Source organism: Epinephelus moara, chromosome 6, assembly GCF_006386435.1.
Source record: "Epinephelus moara isolate mb chromosome 6, YSFRI_EMoa_1.0, whole genome shotgun sequence".
NCBI lineage: Eukaryota > Metazoa > Chordata > Actinopteri > Perciformes > Serranidae > Epinephelus > Epinephelus moara.
In genome coordinates, this window is record NC_065511.1 from 11,834,962 (window position 1) to 11,847,031 (window position 12,070).

The following is a 12,070-nucleotide window of genomic DNA, read 5'->3' on the forward strand; positions in this document are numbered from 1 at the left end:
GTTTTGATAATTCTTTCAGAGCAAAATCTGGTCATTGTTGGAATCTATTTTTCCTGGCAAGAACTCAAGCTGCCTACGGCCGCCATGAAGGACAAAACTCAAAACTATTTACAGCCAACAATCAAGCCTACTGTGGTTGAGAGTTCGATATTTAAAGATGGATTTTGTAAATGAAGTATCACTGAAAGGGCTTCCTAGGGGATGACCTGTGATTAAATGATCAGATGTACAATAATCTGGCAATTAGAGTTGTAACGATTTGTTGATTTTTTTGATTAGTCAATCAAAAGAAAATTAAATGAAACTCTTCATAATTAAATAATTGTTTTTGAATTTTTTTAAAGAGAAAAGCTGAACCTTTGCTGGTTTCACGCTTCTTAAATGTGATCATTTAATGATTTTCTTTGTCATGTACAATAATAAACTTGACAGCTTTGGATTTAGTGGGATGAAACATCATTTGAAGATGTCACCTTGGGCTCTGGTAAATTGCATAGGTTTCAGTATTTTCTAACATTTTACTGGCAAAATAATGAATCAAGAAAATAACTGGCAGACTAATCAATAATAACAAACAATCGCTAGCTGCATACCTACTGGCAATAATTTAGAAACACTCTGTAATAAAACTGCACCATATGAATTATTTGCAGGCAGCAACTTGCAGACTGGTTTCTCATCGTCAGAGCTTTTTGTTGTTTCATATGTTTTGTCTTACCGGCTGAGCTGCTCTTGCGCAGTTGTTTCTGTCTGCGTTCAGTGCAGTTCTCACACAGCAGCTTGTTGTTGCCCATCAGCAGTTCCACAGAGGTGAACTGGTGGAGGCAGGACTGGATAGAGCACTCCTTGGAGCTGGGTGTGTAACTGTGGGACAGTGCCTGGAAGGCCCCCTGGTGGTGTTGATGGTGGAGGTTATCTCGTGACTGCGCCTCTCCCTGCTCCTCCTGAGAACAGTGTGTAGAAGGAGAGCAGTCCCCAGGAGTGAACCCGAGGTTGACTTTAGACACTGCAGTGACGAGCTGCTCTACTGCACCACTTTGCCTCATGGAGAATGATGACGAGGGGGAGGAGGCAGAGATGGGCGTAGGGGATGGAGTGAGGGTGGAGGTGGACGATGGGGTGGACATGTGCCCGTGGCTGTGGCTGGAGGAGGAGGTGCGTGGGGCCCACTCGCTCTCTGAGGCCTCACTGTCAGCGTCATTACTGCTGTCCTGAGCACCTGAGTCTCTTTCGCTGCCATCTGAAAGGCTGCCGGCAGCAGCCATCTTGCAAACAGAGACACCACGAGCTGATCCAACAGCTACGCCCTCCTCCTCCACCCGCTCCACACTGCAGCTTGCTCCCTTCTCCTCCACGGAGCTTGAAGACTTCCTGCTCTGCTGCTTCTGGGGGAAACAAGAACAGATACATGAGCCCCTTTCAGTGATGCAATTTTACATGTTGGTTATAAAGGATCTTTATTATTATTATTTTTTTTTTCATAAAATTTGCTCTGGCTATCTTCCAACTATTTCTTGCACGGCTAAAATGTGAATAAAAGGACTCACACTGCCAGTAAAGGCACGCAAAAGATACCAACATCTATATCTATGACACAAACACACAAGAGATGAGGAAGGGATGCTGTAAATGCTGTGCCTTGATTACATCATCTTAAAGCAGCACATTTGACTCTGAGGAGAGACTATTGCATGCTACTTTGTAAAGATGGCTGGAAACTGACATTGTAGTGAGAAAACATCTGACCCTGGCCCGATGTAACAGAAAGAAATAACAGGACAGCTTGGTGACGCGATGTGGGAAAACATTTTCCACCTAGTACATCATAGGAGATATCCTGCAATGCTTCGGTCATATTCACACTATTATGTTTTTAACGACAATGATCCCCGTACACAAGAGTGCATTAGCACCGTTTTAGATATAATTTCCATTTATACTAAAACACCTGAATTTTTTAGTATAAACTGTCTACTCTGCGGCTGGTTGCTTAGTGACAGACAATAGTAGAGGAGGAGGAGATATACGCACATCACCGGTAGGTGCAAGGCTGTCAACAAACAAGCAAGCAAGAAAAGGGAAAAAGCCCGCACACTGCTCCAAGTCACAACTGTGGTTTATTAGGAACGTTTCGTTCCCCCTTTGAACTGACGAAGATCCCTTCTGGATCGAAACGTTGTCCTAATAAACCACAGTTGTGACTTGGAGCAGTGTGCAGGCTTTTTTCCTTTTCTTAGTGACAGACAATACCATGGAGATGACTAAACGTACAACCAGAGATTTCTTTGCTTGGACTGAGGACAAGTTGGAACTGTTACCTAAATGAACAAATGAGTATAAGGTGCTGGAAGTGGCAGAAAACAGATTGGGAGTTATATTAGCCATAATATAGTCATATTAGAGTGGTTCCAAGAGGATTATCCATCACAGGAGGAAGCCATGGCAACAGTATGCAGGTATGCAGACCTAGCTATAATATTTTGGTTTGACACTTTGCGACTAATAAGACCCAAGCTGGAAGCAAATGTAGGTGTCTCCTTCATTGTTTTTAAGAATGTCAGTTTCGCCCGTCTAGACAAAAATGTGACCGAAGATTTCAAACTCAAACAAGGCCAGCAGTATTTTCAAAGGTCTCTGTTAAGGCTTCCAAAACTGCATTTGTAGTCAGCTGGAGTAGTGTGGACACTAGGCGTAGCAATAGTTGTGTTTTAAAATAAAAATGTATTAGTGTGGATGTAGTCTGGTGTGCCAGAATCGAAATACTGTGTAAGCTTTGTGGCCCTATCTGCAAGGGTAGAGTCTTAATTGAGCAGAGTCAACATGGAAATAGGGTATGACATGACATGTGTAATAAGAATTGAATTGAATAAATATGAAGTGGTAATTACAGATCTGAAAAACATCAGCTATCAGCTTACCCACATTATACGACATATGACATCCTGTAATTGCTTTGTATTTCAATTGGTGGTGAAGTTACAATGAGAATTTCTCCTTGTGGAATCTAAAGCATCAGCCTTAGTCTTCTTTTAAATCACATTCAGGAGGGAAAAATAGAAACTGACACTAAAGCCCAGGCGGAAGCACTTCGCAAAAACATGTTTACCTACACCTGTCTTCAGATAATGGAGAAACCCAAACACTGGCATGATACAGAAACAATCAAATGCACAAACCCAGCAAATCACTGCTTAATGAGAAATCACTTTTAGATTAAGCAGCACTAGAACTCTTTACATGCACATCCCTACCTGCCCGCTCAGCTTCCTGGTGTTTCTGTTGACCGAGTGTGCTGCGGAAAAAACCTGGTCACTGTGAGTCATGTGTGTGTCCTGCTCCCGGCTGCCCTTCCCCAGCCTACCAGGGTTGGACGGTTTTGATATCTGAGTTTGACAAATAAAGAATCATCAGTTCAAAGTTGAACCATAACCAATACCGCAGAATTTTTCTTCTGAAAACACTTCAACCTGTCACCTAACTGTGTCAATTTTCTTACTCAATAAAATAGGTATGCTGTTTTAGAGTGATAATTATCATCCTTTGATATTATTTTCATTGGTTTTCTTATGAACAACTGCAGCAGCTCACCCTCTCCTCTATGATGGGTAAGGAGATGTCTATGAAAGCCTCCTTCACTGTGGAGATCTGAAAGAAAAATCACACACAAGTCAATGTCAGCAAATATATCCATCACCTTCTCAAAAAGTCAAAATTACAGCCAGTTGTTAATAAACTTCTGCTGCTGATTTTCAACAAGACTAAGAGGAGATCTGGGAAGCAACTGATTCTCTGCTTATTGCTCTCCAGCTCCACACCTGGTGCTCTCTACCTTCAAGGATGTTCATAAGTTTTCATAGTGGCATTTGCTTTGTTAACAACTCGGAGCTGAGCCCCCACATGTTATTGTAAATGCCTGCTGCAAACAGTTGGTGTCTGAGCTGGTTCTTGAAGGGCTTTTTGGTTTTGTTTTTTCTGTTGACTTCTGTTTTCTCTGACTTATTTTTCAGTTTTTCAGTTTGGTTGTGGGTAACAAAGTTAAAAATGATGCTAGGATATAAAAGCAAGATGAGAAATGGCAACCTAATCTTGGTTAGCTTCACTTCAGGCCAGTGACAAATTCAATTTGTGACAGAAAATGTCTGGAAATCTATTGCAACTCCTGCAGTGATTGTTTAAATAAAGCAGTAGCAAAACAAACTGAAATTTCAGTTTAACTGGGTTTTACATTAACTGTATTTGAAGGCACTAATGAGTCAAGGTTGGCTAAATAACGTGTGAACTTGCCGACCTTGTGCTTCATACGTGTTCCATTGAGGGCACTGCATTGAGCTCTGCCTGATTGGTTCACACAGACTATTCTATAATTCAACCACATACACTTACATGCTCGCACTCTTCACACATAATTGTGTTAGTCAGCTCGCCAACAAAAATGCGGTCCACAAAGTTCATTTTCACACCTTCCTTTCCGTACGCTAGTGGGAAAAAGAGAGACATAGTTTTTAATTGAAAAATGTCATCATTAACCTGTCAATTCACTCCACTAAACCTTTCTGCTCACTATTATATCTCCAATAAAGGCTGAGGACTAACTGTATATAACTGGTTTTGTTGATCATATGAATAGAACGTTGCAGGTAACAGTGAAGGTGTATCCAACAAAGGCTATACTGTGCTATGTGTTCCATCGAATCACCCTTTGCCTGATTAGTAACTGAGCTGTACTTCCATTAACTGCCACAAGATGGGACTATTGATCTTAGCCATCTTATCCACCGCAGCGAGTATATGAACCTTTGACTTGGCGTTTGGTCTCTTCATCTGCTGTCTTTTCGGTGGGATTGTTGAAAGCCTTCAGAATTCCCGCTTTCACCCTCTGCACACAAACACAAAATAACAGAACAATGCAGATTTAATGCAAAATAAATACATCAATTAAAATAAAATCCACTCTGGGATGTTTTTCTTGAATTCTCTCCATTACATCCATTAGTGAAATATCAAATTCTAGCCTACAGCTCAGTTTGACAGGTATACCTATTATAAGCATCATTAGTGTAAAATAATTATTGTGCTTGTCTAAAAACGTTACCATGTAGATCTTAATTAACAGCGCATGTACGTGTGTGTCTGTAAGTCCTTCACGGGGCCCTCTTATTGAAGGTGACATGGTCAGTGAGTGTGTTGGTGACAGAGCTGTGAAGAGGCACAGCCACAGTAAAGCACCAATCAATAGATAATTGGCCATGGTCTGTGTCTGTGGTCGAGACCAGTCAGCCCCCATTGTCTCGGGACCCACGCACTGGACTGGCTATTTAGGTCAAAAAGTCCTGTTAATCCCAGCCTGGCCAGCGTGCACCCCACTCACTCAGCAGTCAAACCAGGCTGAAGCTCTCCTACTAATTAATTACCAGCAACCCCCCATCTCCCTCTCTCCCTCCCCAAAATAACAGCATGCACTGTCCCACACGGGATGGGGCCGAGGGAGGGGGTTAGGGGAGGTGGAGAGGGTTGCTGGTACAAGGGTGCAGGGGTGGAAACTAAAATGAAGATGGGGTGAAGAAGGACAGTCCATGCCCTGAGAGAGTAATACCTACCGTCTCAGCTAATTGGTGATAATTGACTGGGGCCAAATTAGCATATTAGGATCTCTGATACTAATGGCCAATCAACACAAACACTTAGGGCCTCTAAAAGGTTGGTGACACCCACTGCAAAAATACCAGTCCCTCTCTGTGACACACACTCACACAGGACATTATGTGTATATAATCTAATCAGTATATATGAATATCTCAAACACGCCAATTCAATATGAATGGGTTTATTCAGACTCAGTAGGTATGGATTAATCGCTGTCAGCTTAAGAAAAAATGTGTGTGTCATGTTTGTCCAGCTATATCAAAAACACTTCTATGATACATCTCATCTTCATTAGAAAAGTTAGTACCTAGTTTAATGTTTGCATTCATTTGCAAAAAATATTCAACAATGCAGGCTAAAATGCCACTGTATCTCTGACTGTGCTTGGCTGTATAAATGAGTTTCTGAGTGAATGAATAGAGGGCGCAGTACCCCCTCCCTCTTTACCTCCTTGATTGGATTGGGAGATCGGCTGATGAGTGTGTGTGTGTGTGTGTGTGTGTGTGTGTGTGTGTGTGTGTGTGTATGTGTATGTGTATGTGTGAGGGAGGGGCCGTGGGTGACCCTCAAGCACAATGGGACGGCCCTGGAGCTCATTCAGCAGCTGTGGGTTTCCCAAGATCACACAATGATGCCGGTCGTGCCACTTGCAAGTCCCCTAAGTGGCACAACTGTCAGTGTTCACAAGTTTGAATGGGAGCAGGGAAGCCCAGCCTGCGGCCCCTCCTGGGTCTGAGACTGACCACTAAACACACCCGCTAACTTCTCCTCCTTGGTTCACATAGCCACTGGTGGGGCCAAAGGGGCCAGCTCAGCCATGCAAAGGGCTGCTGTGGGGTCTCCTAATTGCCCTGTGAAGGCCTGGGGGGAGGGGGTTCTCTGTACTTGCCAAAAACATGGCACCATAAGGTTAAAACACAAAAACTGGCTGGCCAAGCAAAACCAAGATACTGGGTTTTGTGAAAGCACACAGCCGCCAACAAACACACTGAATGTTTTCCATTATAACTACAGTAGGCTCGGATGGCTTTCAAAACAAACACAGAATTCCCCACAATTCGGGTATTAGCATGATACTATCAGTGAACTACCATCACTGCTGATTGCTGATTTTTTTCAGTAAATGGTTTGATGTAGTACAAAAAAGGCAGTACGTTTCACAGCAATCCAAGCAAACATTTGAAAATTAAAAAACAAAATACAACTTGCCAAGTCAAATAGACAAAAACAAACTAAGAGTCTACAACCATGTTAGTGGCTCTGTGAGGCTGTGCAAAGGCACAATGGTGCTCACAATGCTAATGTGAGCATCCTACAATTTTCAGTTAAAGTGCTTTAATAGAGATGTTTACTATGTATAATATTATAATCAAATACTATATATAATATAGTATAATATATAATATTCACCATCTTAGTTTTGCATGTTAGCATGGTAATATTTGTTGATTAGCCAAGCAGCAATCTCCAGGCCTGAAAAAAAAAAACCCTCAAGACTTCAAAAAAGGAGTCCACAAAGCAATGTGTGACATCACAGTAACTTCACCATTACTTTAAACAGTCTATGCAATTCGTACAAAACACTAAATAGAGGATGATGGGGTTGTTAGCATTAATGTGGCTAAGAAATAGCCAGTTATAATGTTCCCCTTCGGGCAATGATAAACCCCCCAAAACTCATCTCTGTTCATCAGAATGATATACTTAAGGTTTTTTGTCCATGAAAAAAATCCCCTCATGCTTTAGGCTCAGATGTAACTCTTTATATAACCTTTACCTTATTTAGTACGCACAGATGATATGAATATGCAGATTAGCACCACATCTTAGCCACTCGTCTGCAGCTCCAGTGTACCTGCTTACCTTCACTCTCTTCACACACACAAACCTCTCTACAAAATGCTCAGCCATGGCATTGGCTGCTTCTTTTTACTCAAGATATGGTGTAGCCTATAAAAAACACCATGTGGACATGTTCTCAAGGTTAAAGACTTTTTATTGTCACTGAAGGGGGTCTTTAAATCCCTGAATTTCCTTCAAGGTTTGTTATAACCCAACGAGCATGTACATACAGCGTCCTCATTTGTAACACATTTTCTCCTACCAAATGTTCAAAAAGCACTTGAAACCCCCCCCCCCACACACACACACACACACACACACACAAATACCAGAGGTACAAAGAGTACTTTTTGCAGATATGAGGGACATTTCTTTTATGAAAAGTAAAACTTAAGCAAACTTTGAAAAACATAACAAAGATCCACACCAAATACATTCTGGACTTGGAAAAAAAAAGTGTGATTAAGCTTTTTACAGCCTTTACAGGTGTATGTGTGTATATGTAAGCTCACTTTAGTTTCCTCTACTCGTATGGAGTCCAGTAGGTAGTGCAGAAGCTCCTGGCTGTCTTGTTGTTGGTAGCCCTTGAAGCGCGGAGCCCTGGAAACAAACAAAGTAAAACATAGGTGAAAGTCAACAACGACAGAGAAACTTATGAAAATAAGGTGAAAGGAAGCAGAACATAGCTGAGAAAGGACTATGACCTGTTGGCAGGAAAAACCAGAAATATTTGCCTTCAGTCATTTTTTTTAATCAAGGTTATACATTTTTACGACGTATGTGATCAAACCCAATCAAGTCAAAAGGAAGGAAACTACCACACAAGCATTTGAAATCTATAGAGAAACATGAAAAAATGAGAAAACTCCCATTACCCCTTTTCAAGGCTCTTTCACTTTTGTATTTGTAAAATCCTGCCGGCCACTATATGAGGTTTGATTCCTTTCACATATCAAAACATTTCAACTAAGATTTGAAAGGTTGAAAATTTGCTTCACTCTTAAATTGTTCACAGTTTGATGTTTTCAGTGTTACAAATCTGTCTTCAAAGTTTTTAAACTTGCTTTATTGACATTCATCAAAGCCCTATCAGAAATCCAACTCACTTTCTCCTTTCATAGACTCAAACCTGCTCTTTCAGCTTTGCTATCTGGGATTTTTTAGCGTTTTAACAGAGGAAACGTTCTGAACTCAAAATTCAAACACATGAATAGAATGAAAGCCAATCATCTTACATACTCAAACACTGCACACATTGTCACAGCAAAGCGATATTTTCAGATATTTAAAGCACATTTTCCTACGTTTGAATCCTATTCTTTTTTTTGTTTTAAATTCATAGTTCACAACATACTTTCAGCTACAGCTGCTGACAAACAACTACTTTGGTGACCGATTCATCTGTGTTTTACTTTGATTAATCGATTATCAATCGGATAAAAAGAGAAAAACTATCCATTTCCAGCTTTTTATTCAAAAACAAAACATACTCCTTGTAAAGAAAAAAATCAAATGTATGCTAGATGAAGAGTACGTACAGACAAGGCCACTACAATAAAAAAAATAAATATTTTACAATGTTACGTCATACTCCAGTGTGACTCTGACCTAATTTTACTTAATAAGCGCTAGCTAAGTCTGCCGTTTCTGGCAGATTTGTGGCTGTTTTGATGTACAAACACATGATTACAGGGTAATCTAAAAGCAAATGTAAGCAACAGAAATACCTTCCGTCTGTTTCATTTTGTTTTGTGATGGATCAGTGCAGCTGGGCCCCAAAGTAAAACTATTCAGCTTTATAAAGGTTAGCTTAAAAAATGGCTTCATCAGGGGCCCGGCTACAGGACACCAAATTTTATTTCCTAGGATGGCAGAGGCATGATTGCCCTCCTCTCCCTCTGATTAGCAAGTACTCATTGCCTTTGTTGGTTGGATTAGTTAAGTTTAGGCAAGAAGAGTGAGATCAGTTAGGATTAGGGTAAGAATGTCAGGGGAAGCCAATCAGAGGCAGAGTAAGGAAGAGTAGGGTTTGTCATGCCTTTCACCATCCTGGGGAACAAAAACCTCTACTGACCACAACCAGGTAAATCAAATGCTACCCGCAGAGACAAAGGAGACTGCATTTCCTGTAGTTAGTCACATGTGCTAAACAGGGCGCAGCATTTGCCGGCTTACTGCTCTCACCTTAGGAGACGTGTGCCGTGCATCATGACATCTAACAAACTTATCAGTGATGACATTCGTTGCCACGTATTTTTATGATCAGTTCTGATTTAAACGATAAGTTGTGCAGTCCTATTTTCAACATGTTAAACTTTAGTTTTTACGTTTTGATTGTGACAGTAATCTAACTTTGTAGACCTGACAAGGAAAGAGTGAACCGTTTGTTAAACATATTCTGGCAAAAGCTGAGTCATTGTACATTAAGCTTTCTACATGCTGCACCACAGCTAGAAATTAGCCTCTGCTTTGAGTTGTACCTAAGAAGCCTTGTATCTATTGTAAAGATTGTGCTTGCTTTAATTTCCCTATCAGGATGACCTTCTGTCTCCTGCTACACAGTGAAAAACGTGTGAAATCGGGTACATCTAAAATAAAACAACACCTCTTGTTTAATGCATCTTTTGCTTCTTACTCATCATCTTGTTTATTGTCTGTGTCTCAGACACACTAATGGGCAAAGATCCCCACACTGCCTTTCCCAGCAAAAACACGGTGTGCTAGCGATTCTGATATTTTTTAAGAATGCACATCTTGTTAAGTATGAAGGCATGGAATATGAGATGACATAATTAAGCACACCATGACTCCCCTTTCAGCAAAAAGTTCAAATTATTTAAATCAATTATCTGATTAATATATTAGATCCTTTCCTCTTGCATTTTTTTCAGTCATAATATATGCTGGCAAGAAATCTTAATAGGTAGACAGTTCACTAAAGTAAATAGCCAATTTATGCAATCTTTGTTCCACTGGGTTCTCCCTGGAGAACACAGAAGTCCATTAAAAGACAAAAGTGCTCCACACAGAACAAAGATTAACATTATTTAGAAATAATAACAACAGGTCGTCAAACCACAGCTCTGCCATTCTGGCCTTGACATTTTACTGAGCATGTTATTGCCATTTTGTTGGTGGACACCCCTCCTGGACATTAATGTCAGAGCAGTTAGAGGGGAGGCTCTCCTTGGGTCCGTCCCCTGGCCGTCCACAGTGAAGCAGATGTGAGGACAGATGCCAGGGGCAGATGGGCATCCAAGGCTAGAGCCACTGCAACCTGTTGGGCCGAGCCAGCCACATAACCACAGGACAGGTTGGTCCGACAGGCACAACACACACCGAGACGCCACATCACTGGTTTGAGAAGCCATCAGTCAAATGTTGAGGATATTTGGACGGCGGGGGGCTGGGTGGGTGGGTTAGATCCTTTAACAGTACTGTGGAGGTCCTTCACTGGTACTTGATGGACACCAGTGGTCCTCAGGCTTTTTAGTGTAGCATTAAAGTATCTCCTGTCACTTCAAGGAGGCAAACGTTGTATCTTTTGTTTTGTAGCCAATCATTAATGATATTCATAATCATAATTATTAGACCAGTTCATTTGAAATTAATCCTCCTTTGGAGATAGGCTGACATGTGGCCCAAGAATGGATGTCCGTGGTTGGGGGAGAGATGGCCAACCACCTGCCCTCAACACAGGTCATAAGCAGGAGGTCTGGAGGAGCCTAAAGTCACCCTCCCACCCTTACATACACACACAGTCTCTGTCTCTTATGCCCTCTTCGTGCAGACACATGGGGAAGGGTGGGTGGAGGGGTGGGAATGGTAGAAAGCACATATGTCATTTGCTCGCCAACCCTAAAAATGAACAGCATGTGAAGGAATGTTTCCCTCTTGTTCCGCTAACTATTCTGTCGACCTCCCGAGAGAGACACACAGAGAGAGGAATATAAAGCAAAACAGAGAAGGAAATGAGTGAAACAGAAAAAGAGTGAGAGACAGACGCAGAGAAGTATAGAGAGAAAAAAAAATGAAAAGGTTGATTGGGATCAGTGGGAATGAGGAGGTCTGGAAGCTCATCCCAGTGGAGAGAAGCAGAAGGGCCCTGTAGCGCTGCTCTCAATCTGGCCAATGCAAACAGCTGCGGTGCTAACACAATTAATAGTCGGATGACTTAGTACCAGACACAAGGCCACACAAGCTCCCCCCCCCCCAAACACACACACACCTACTGTATGAGCAACACAATGCACCCGCACACAGTTCACATATTAAATTCATCAGCATTTACTCACACATAGGCATAAGAAATTTAACTATGACTCAATGATTTGCAATATGCTCAAAAAAAATGTATATTGCAAAAATATAGAGCACTGTACAAAACAAAAGCTATGTGCATAAGTGACTGAATGCCTGATCAGCCGACACATCTCACCTTTGTTTGGTGCCAACTATTCTACATTTGTTCCACTTATCTGACTGACTGTCACTGTACCATTTATCCTTACCAACAATAAAACTCCCACCTCTCACCCAGGCGACTAAGAGAGAATAAATTGTACATTACATGTTTACTGGCTAA

General features: G+C 41.4%; 1 protein-coding gene across 2 annotated transcripts in view; it reads right to left on the reverse strand.

Annotated features, from left to right (window-relative positions):
- usp45 (ubiquitin specific peptidase 45) overlaps positions 1-12,070 on the reverse strand; it is a 40,022-nt gene that overhangs the window by 7,043 nt on the left and 20,909 nt on the right. For both annotated transcript variants that reach the window (XM_050046546.1, XM_050046545.1), the window contains exons 9-14: positions 7,998-8,085; positions 4,795-4,876; positions 4,384-4,475; positions 3,589-3,645; positions 3,252-3,383; positions 719-1,385 (exon numbers count right to left, since the gene is read on the reverse strand). In XM_050046546.1, coding sequence (XP_049902503.1) covers positions 719-1,385; positions 3,252-3,383; positions 3,589-3,645; positions 4,384-4,475; positions 4,795-4,876; positions 7,998-8,085 — 1,118 coding nt within the window. The remainder of the gene's footprint in view (positions 1-718; positions 1,386-3,251; positions 3,384-3,588; positions 3,646-4,383; positions 4,476-4,794; positions 4,877-7,997; positions 8,086-12,070) is intronic.